This window comes from Amphibalanus amphitrite, unplaced genomic scaffold (genome assembly GCF_019059575.1).
Source record: "Amphibalanus amphitrite isolate SeventyFive unplaced genomic scaffold, NRLGWU_Aamphi_draft 000607F_arrow, whole genome shotgun sequence".
NCBI lineage: Eukaryota > Metazoa > Arthropoda > Thecostraca > Balanomorpha > Balanidae > Amphibalanus > Amphibalanus amphitrite.
Genome location: NW_024882101.1, coordinates 362,783 through 371,477, shown reverse-complemented (window position 1 = coordinate 371,477; position 8,695 = coordinate 362,783). Strand labels below are relative to the sequence as shown.

The following is an 8,695-nucleotide window of genomic DNA, read 5'->3' as shown; positions in this document are numbered from 1 at the left end:
ATGAAAGGGATCAGGCTAAAATATCTTCAATTATTGCCAGCTTGGTAAACGTGGTAACACACAAAAAATCAACAACATCGCCATTCGCCGTGTGGGGTGGAATTGGAATTGCGAAATTATTGATACCTACTGGGTGAAAGTCAGTTCATCTCATCTCATGATCTCAGCATTCACATTGCGTTGATGATAATGATTAATTGTGAGGCCTCTGATACCTCTGGGACTGGATTAGCGTATCAGTAGGTAGTATTTTTCAATGCAGGGGTCATGCCCATATTTTTGTTTTGTCAAAGCACTGCCACTCTTAACAGTTAACATTTACAGAACCAGACAACCAGCAAGATATTCTTGACTAAAAACATTGGGCCTCGGTAATATCTGGATTGCGTCAGCTAGCTGGCTAGCTGGCAATATGTGATAGGTACGTACCTACTGTGCTTTTACATATAAGCATAGTAGTGGATAGATATAAACACAAAAATGGCTTTGAATACAGAAATTGACAGAGATATTTAGTCTTTTATGCCTAACATTGATATATAATAAGCTCTGCTTGCACCAGCATACAGCGCCAGCTGGCAAATAATCCAGTCAGCACCACGGCTCAAAACATTGAGTCATAGTCTTTGAACATTTTTTTTCTGATTCCAGAAACTCATGCAAGTTCCCTTTAATGTCACTATCAATTTGAACAAATGTTTACTTTTTCTTTGCTTAGCTCTGCGGGAAACAATGTGTGGTTTATGTTTCATCAGAATTTATATACTTGTGGGATCTCTGTTCTGTATGTAAGTGTTGTGTTTTTCCAGATATTTGGGAGCCATACTCCAGCTAGCGTGTAGCGTGTAAGCTAGCTAGCCATACCCATGGATTTGTACATACTTCTGCCCCCCCCCCCCCTGGCCCCCAGATGGCCAGATATCTTTATCACCATCCTGAACAGTGAACACACACAGAATAATTGGTTGAAAGTTTAATTGATTTTGTTTCAGGAGACAAGCTATGTAGGTCAGTATTAAAATATAAATTAAATGATTATCTTGAATTAAAAAATGGATAATTCTGTAATTGGGTCTTTGCCTGAGGGATGGGTTATCAAGACATCTCGCTCTCAAAAAGGAAAAGAGTATTTCTGCAACCCCAGCAGGAAAATATCACTCTGGAGTCTTCCTGAAGTGCTGGCCTTTGAGCGTGGGCTCAAACAACTTGAAAATGTAAGCATGTTGTTTTAAGTGCTTTTATATTGTACTTTTATAAGCCACAAAATGATGGTACAGGTACTGTGCATGCAACCAGGATTTGATTGATTTGTTACTCTCTTTAACATGTAAAGTCACTGGTTATCTTTTTCTACTGATGTTTCATCAAGCATGAAATCACTTATTTGTCATTTGTGCATAACTGGCAATTCATTCCATGATAAACTACAAATACATGCAGGATACAAGCATAGACAGATCTCAATAGTGGTACTGATGTTCAATCTCAATGCATATCTGAGTTTTTTTAGAGCCTATGATGATACATTCAATGCACAGCATGAATGTATCTTTTTTCCTTTTACCATTGTAATGACAATTTTTGTGTTTCAGACAAGTCCATCTAAGAAGTTTAAGCCTGTGGCCAGTAATTCTGAGGCAAAAGATAAGGACCTTGCCAGCTCTGATACTGGTCCAGAAACAGCAGTGTCATCTAATGGCTGTACAAAACAAGAGCAAAAACCATTCAGAATGGTGTTGAAAGCAGCAAGAAAGCTGCCACTATCAAAGCCAACCCTCAAGGACTGCAATTCTGAAGCAGAAGTGTGCTACTCAGCTAGTGATGAGGCTACAGCAGCTAAGCTACCCTCAAAATATTTGAAACAGGATTCATCTGACAAAGTTGTCTCAAAGAAACAGAAAGGACTGTCTTCGCCAACATCATCGGGAAAACGATCTTTTTCAGACACATGCAAGGAAGATGAAACCACTAAACACGCTCAGAAATCGCCGCCTGGTAACAACAAGAAAAAGCCGGCGGTCGAAATCCGTGCATCTCAGGTGGGTGCTTCTGCATCCAAGCTTTGGGGCAAATTGTTTCCAGGAAAAACCAAAGTCACTGGAAAGTCTACTGATGACAAGACACAGAAGCAGACAGTCACAAAAGCATCACAGATTCAAGAAAGGTTAGCAGCAATCAGAGCTAGAATCGACAGTCAAAGCAATGCTTTCTCCAGTCAGTATATCGCTCCAAGCAGCAAACCGCAGTCCCCGGCCGGTGGAACTGAGGCACGGCGACCTCCTGAGAAGTCCGGCTCTCACTCTGCGCCACCGAGCAAAGCGGCGAGCTGTGCAGGCTCGGTACCGGCTACGACTGCTCAGGGCGCGCAGACCGGCGCCCCCTCCAAGGGAGCGGTCACCGCGCCGACACAGACTCCAACAGCAGGAGCGAAACGGGCTCTGAATGCCCAGAAAAGTGGCCTGGTGGTCAGCAGGGGTCCTCAGCTGTACGACGACATCCCATTGCCGAAAGCCAGACGCCCGGCGCAGGAACCTCCGGTGCCGCCTCTCCCCCAGCAGCCCAGCGCCGCACTCAAGCACTACACCATCCCGAAGCGGCCGCCTGTCTCGGAGCCGGGGGTCCCTTCACAAAGCGCCCCTCCGACTCATCCGTCCGCCGTGCCGGGGGCTGATGGGTCCGCTCCGTCAGGCTCTCCTGCTCGGGTGGCGGTGGTGCCGCCGCTCCCTCCCACCGCGCCGCCCGCTGACGGCTCCCCAGCGGCGGCGAGGGCGGCAGCCACGGCCTCAGCTGTGACAGAGGCCTCCTGGGTGAATGGCTCGGTGGGAACCAGTCAGCGGCGGCAGCAGCCTGCTACAGACATGACGATATGCGCGGAGACTGTCGTGCCGCCACTGCCGCCACCGCTACCCCCACAGCAGCCTCCATCTCAGCCTCCTCCGCCGCCGCCTCCCCCGGCCCCTCCGACGCTGCAGCCACCGCTCCCACCACCACTGCTGCCGCCTGCACTCCTGCTGCCGCCCCCGCCACCGCCCCCGCCCCCGCCAGAGGAGGAGGCGCTGGATGAGGAGGAACTGATGGAGCTGGATGAGCCGGACCTGAACGACGACCAAGTGCTCTCGCAGGTCAGTTCCCGCGGCTAAACAACGTTAAACGCGTAGACCACAGATTTAGAACAGTACTTGCGAGTTCACCTTGATTGGCGACCGAAAGTCGCTATGCGCTAGTGTCATCAGCAGCTGATGGTCGTTCGAACTCCGGATGGGTGTATGTTCTGATATTGCATTGGTTTCAGCTGCAGTTTAAGCCTAATGTAATCGAGACGCTCAGTCACATAATGCATTTGAACTTTTAAAATTAATCTGGTTTCTTTCATGTAAAATGTAAATTGTATTAGCCTAAATATGTTCAAAGCTGTTTTTACGCTTTATGCGTGCGTTACGGTTCCGTTCATTGACACGTCCTCACTCCGGCCAGATCGCCTGTGTCCGGGACGCCGACGGTGGTGCCCCGGTCGCCGAGCTGCCCTGGAGTCACCAGCTCGCCTCCGCCGGTACTGGGGCTCCTCAGTCCGGCTGGAGTCCCACCCAGCCGGCTCCCCCGGCCGCCGAGCCGGCTGCGCCCACACACCTCACGGTTGTACTGGACACGAACGTGCTGATCCACGGCGTGGGCTTCGTGCTGGACCTGCGAGACTCGTTCATAGAGGGTGAGCACTCTTTAACTGTGGTTAAAGGTTGTGGAGTGTTATTTCAGGTTTGTCACGAGCCAGGATGACTGGTGCGACATGCTTTTGCACATACAAATTTGTTTGTGTTAGTGTCGGCCTCAGTCTTTCTATGTAGTTCTTGGTCCGATAGCACGCTCGTCATTCGTGTTTGTTCTTCGGAATCGACTTATGTATCATACATAGAGGGTGAGCACTCTTGAGCTGTGGTTAAAGGTCGTGGAGTGTTATTTCAGGTTCGTCTCGAGCCAGGATGGCTGATGCGACATGCTTTTGCACATAAAAATTTGTTTGTGTTTGTGTCGGCCTCACTTTCTAGTTCTTGGTCAGATAGCACGCTCGTCATTCGTGTTTGTTCTTCGGAATCGACTTATGTGTAATATTTTTTCTTGTTTTCCGATGAGATCGGTCCGTTTCCCTCTTCCGCAATGCTCTCCGTCATGTTGCTAATGTTTGTCTGTGTCCAGGTATGCGGCCTCAGCTGCTGATACCCTGGGTAGTCGTCCAGGAGCTGGATCGACTGAAGCAGGACGGGCCCTCACGTGACCCCACTGTCTGCACGAAGGCGCGCGCCGCCATCAATTTCCTGCTCGAGTGTCTCCAGGCGCGTCATCCCGCTGTCAGAGGTCAGTTACCGTAAAATCGAAGAGGTTACAGCCTACAGGTCAGGGTAATGATTAACCCACTATCGTAGGCTAGTTGTCATGATGTGAACGAGTTCACACGATAAAGCGAAAGATCAACTTGCTGAGATGCTGACCACTTTCGGATATTAGGTGGATAATCAGGAATTCAGCTACTTGCCAAGCTTCTGTTTTCAAACATCTGTTTGTAACTTTGCACTTCTGGGTATCCGATGATCCTGAGCTCGCCTTTGCCCGCGGCGCTCAGGCCAGACGACCGAGGAGGCGGCGGCGGCGCGCGGTCGAATGGAGGGCCGCGTGGCCGATGACGCCATCCTCGAGTGCTGCCTGGCGGCCGGCCGGCGCGACCACCTGCTGCTGGTCTCCGACGATAAGAACCTGCTGACCAAGGTGCTGCTGCACGGTCTGACCGGCGTCAACCGACAGCAGCTGCTCGAGAACACCGACCTCTGCGGTGAGTTGAGAGCGGACGGGGTGGATAGTGCCTCCTGTGGTCAGTTGGGAATGGGATGGAGTGTGGATGTTGCCTCTATTGCCGGGTGGGAACGGGACGGGGTGCACAGTGGCTCTGTCGTGAGACATGAGGGTGTAGGGAGAACAAGTTGGTCGCAGGCAGCCTGGGCACCTTCTGCCAGAGCATTAGCGTCATTGTACCACTAGTCAATTGCTGTCGACATGTGTTGAGCATTGAGCGAGTAAAGAAACGATGTAATTTTGTCATCGATAAACGCTGTATTGACAGGCATTACGGATGAGCTAACAATGACGGAAGAGAACCAGATCTGCTTCGCCAAGATCGTGCTTCGGAAAGTGCTGTCCTATGTAAGCTATTTTGTCTTCCCCAATGCCATTCAAAAAATGGCATGCATTTTCATAAGGAACGTTTTTTAGTGTTGCCAGTTACGTTGCATTGTATCGTTTCATCTCGCTTTCTTATGTGCATGTGCAAGAAACATTCGGCGTTCATAATAGATTTCGAGATTCCTTTTCCGACCTCGCCCAGACATTTTTGCTCCTCGGGCCGCTGTCTTGCCTCCATTTCTTGGGTTCTAAGCCTTCCCTGTCCACACCAAGGCAGTCTTCCTGTCTCTCTGGCGTTCCCCGACCTTCCCTCCCCTGACGTCCCTCCTCATATGGTGGCTGTTATTTCTCGCCGTCTGATTGCCTCGCCCCTATATCCGCCCGTGTCTCGCCGGCTCCCGTACCATCCCTCCCCACTGTCCGACCCGCAGGTGATCCGCCGTGAGATGGCCCTCACCTACGGCACCGCGTGGCTGGCGCTGCCCGGTCTCCGCCGGCCCTGGTGGTCCCTGAGGGACCTGGTCTCGGTGGTCTGCAGCCACCGGACCGTGTTCAAGGCCGCGTTCGCAGACCGCTGGTCGCACTGGCAGCAGGTCCTCAAACTATCCGGTGAGTGACCAAAGCGCGCCCAGTCGGTGCCCTGGTGAAGTGGAGATGCTGGCCGTGACGAATGGTGCTAGATCGCTTCAGAGTTTATGGGACATTTTTTTTTTTCAATTGTCCCGGATGTTTGTCTGTATGACATCACCAGTTTATTGCTATCATGATGATGTAGCGACTGTTAAATAATTGATGCCAACGGCGTTGGAATTTTAATGTACCCCAGCCGCACTAGCTATGTCTATGTTAGATTGCCCGTTCCTGTTCGTTCTACCAGTTTCGGTCATGCTGACCGCTTTGGCCCGTTGCCCTCCCGCCATTGGGACAGTGCTGTCTACTTCGGTCCTGTGTGCTCTGTGCCCGTCCTGTCTCTTTCGGATGGGTCTGACTTTCCGGCTGTCGATACTGACCACTGCGGCTCTGTGCGCGCTGTCCTTGTCTCAGTCGGCCGGTCGGGTTTGTCTGACTGCTCCACGCTGTCCCGCCAGTGCGGACGGTGCTGTCGGCGGAGGAGCGGCTCTCGCTGTGCTCCGGTCTGGTGACGCTGCTGCCGCTGCTCCAGCCCTCCGACCACTACCTGCCGCGGATCCAGCCGCTGGTGGAGGCTCTCCGCTCGGGCGCCGCGCCGCCGGCCGCTGCGCTCGCCGCGCTGGGACCCTCCCTGGGGGGCCGGGCTGCCGCGCACTCCGAGCCGTCCCCTGCTCCGGCCGAGGGCGGTCCCTCCGACCCTCCCGAGGGTCGTGCCGTGTCCCTGGCGGCGGCGGTCCGGCAGCTGGACCGTCAGAACGGTGCCGGCTCCGCGGAGCGCCCCCCGCCGGGACCGGGCAGCCCCGCCCCGGCGGAGGAGGACGCCGACAGGACGGCCGGCACGCCGCCGCCACCCGACGATGATGACGCCGTGATGGGGTCCGGTGGAGAGTCGCAGCAGGACATGGACCCGGCCGAGGTGCTCGACCTGTTCCAGGCCGTCTGGGCATACGTCAACACGTGCTGGTAAGAGGGGATGGACCACGCGGTGATGGGACGTCCGATGCCATAGTCTGTTTCTTTAGTACAGCAGTGTAACAGTAGTTACAGTAGTTATATCGCTTTTTGCGTACGCCTTTACGTGCCACAAGATCGCTTGCTCAGTGATCGGCACATTATTAGAAATTAGGTGACAAAGCATATGCTTCGAGACTCGATGAGCTGCTCTGACTTGAAAAGAACCCGAAAGAAACATCACCCTGGATTTTTTTTTTCATTCCGGGTTTAGCCTAGGCTTTGGTCGCATCGAAGAATTTCTGGTCTCATCAGTCTCAGCTGGGAGGACGCGGCTGGTCGTTGGTTAGATATTGCGTAGTAAGTAAGCGCTGCTGACGAGTGGCGGGCCCGTGGCGGCGGGGCGCCAGGTGGTGTGCTGCTGACTGATATTTTCCCGCCCCGACAGCGGCCTGCTGTTGGATGCCGCCGGAGTACCCCATCAGTACGAGTACGAGCGGCCGTCGGTACCGCCCAGCCCAGAGCAGTGCGCCGCGTTCCTCCCAGAGCTGGGCACCGCCGTACAAAACCTCAACGGTGCGCTCAAACGGTGAGCACTCATGGAGGTGTGTGTTGTCATTCACAACGGCCGTTTGAGCTATCGGTGTGGCCACTGGCCAGGACATAATTAACTGCATCTTTCCCTATTTCATGTTAGGTCGAATAACACGCCGAACTTGACTTGTCTCCAGACTGATGGTTGTGTCATTGTGTTGCTGACCCCCGCCAGTCCTGTCCCCGGGCTGATCCGTCCACAGGCTGACCCCTGACCTGACCTGTCCCATCTGACCCCTGACCTGCCTCGTCCCCAGGCTGATGTCGGTCTCGGTGGTGGCCCTCACATCTGACCTCTGACCTGACCTGTCCCAAGGATGATCCCAACCCTGACCTGCCCCCAGGCTGATGTCGGTCTCGTTGTGGCTCTCACCACTGACCTCTGACCTGTCCCATCTGACCCCTGACCTGCCCTGTCCCCCAGGCTGATGTCGGTCTCGGTGGTGGCGCTCACCTCTGACCTCTGACCTGACCTGTCCCAAGGATGATCCCAACCCTGACCTGCCCCCAGGCTGATGTCGGTCTCGGTGGTGGCGCTCACCTCTGACCACGCACCACTGGTGGCCGCGTGTGACGCGCTGGGTGCCCTGGTGGCCCTCGCCGGCCACGAGGTCACCCTGGCGCCCCTGAATCTACTCCGGTTCCTCCGGTCACCCGCCAACAGGTACTGGCCACCGGCCTCGGGAAAGGGTCGCAATGGGGTGCAGGTGCCACTCGAGACTTGCTGGGTCCAGTTTACGCTTTCACGTTGCTCATGCCATTCATGCAGAGCGACGGTATTATATTCGGCATTAATGCCTCAAAGAAGGCGCCTGAGCGGTGTTTGATTAATATATTATGCCGTGTATCTACCGATTATGGACAGTGCGCTGGCTAATGAGCGGAGGCGGGGCACCGAATAGTGGTGTTTTTAGTGTGTCGGGTGTTTTTACCGGGCACTGAGCCGGCGTATCGAGAATTGGGCGCGTTTCCCGATGACGTTCGGACTGCAGACTGACCCGGCGGCACCTGCGCGTTTCAGACTGCTGCTCGGAAAGGGTCTGGAGCAGCTGTCCGGCTTCCTGCGCACCCTGGAGGAGCTGCACAGGATGGTCTCCTGACGACCACCCGCGCCGTGCCGTCCCGTGATCAAACGTGCCTCGCACACGCACAGTACAAAGCTTCAGGCCTCCTGCATGTGATATGACCCAGTTCTCAAGTTCAGATGTTAATAAGTGCGCAGAGACGTATATGCAGGTTACCAGTGTGCTGTGATGACTGTTATTTATATTTGATATGGTCCAGACGTTGAGCTTGGTAATATACTATTGGGAAATATTGAGTAGGTAGTTTCTAAGCTAACATTTTGCGT

General features: G+C 53.6%; 1 protein-coding gene across 3 annotated transcripts; it reads left to right on the top strand.

Moving 5' to 3' along the window:
• The first annotated feature begins 56 nt into the window (after positions 1-56).
• Positions 57-8,665, top strand: LOC122394701 (proteoglycan 4-like). 3 transcript variants are annotated; one of them, XM_043391764.1, is made up of 13 exons: positions 80-139; positions 325-421; positions 993-1,214; positions 1,593-3,122; positions 3,475-3,706; positions 4,192-4,350; positions 4,616-4,822; positions 5,111-5,190; positions 5,601-5,778; positions 6,258-6,762; positions 7,199-7,339; positions 7,856-8,008; positions 8,366-8,665. In XM_043391764.1, exons 3-13 carry the CDS (start codon positions 1,053-1,055, stop codon positions 8,442-8,444), a joined length of 3,426 nt encoding a protein of 1,141 aa, XP_043247699.1. In that variant the 5' UTR covers positions 80-139; positions 325-421; positions 993-1,052; the 3' UTR covers positions 8,445-8,665. The 3 variants fall into 3 exon arrangements, with proteins under 3 accessions (XP_043247698.1, XP_043247699.1, XP_043247700.1); XM_043391763.1 differs by lacking the exon at positions 325-421 and having other exon boundaries at positions 57-91; XM_043391765.1 differs by lacking the exon at positions 325-421 and having other exon boundaries at positions 85-139.
• The last annotated feature ends 30 nt before the right edge of the window (positions 8,666-8,695 follow it).

Bases quoted from the DNA above. Each gene is read 5' to 3' on its own strand.
- LOC122394701 (XM_043391763.1), top strand. From the start codon at position 1,053: ATGGATAATTCTGTAATTGGGTCTTTGCCTGAGGGATGGGTTATCAAG. The intron at 4,823-5,110 runs GTGAGTTGAGAG...CTGTATTGACAG, and splicing joins CGAGAACACCGACCTCTGCG to GCATTACGGATGAGCTAACA. The intron at 5,779-6,257 runs GTGAGTGACCAA...CTGTCCCGCCAG, and splicing joins GCAGGTCCTCAAACTATCCG to TGCGGACGGTGCTGTCGGCG.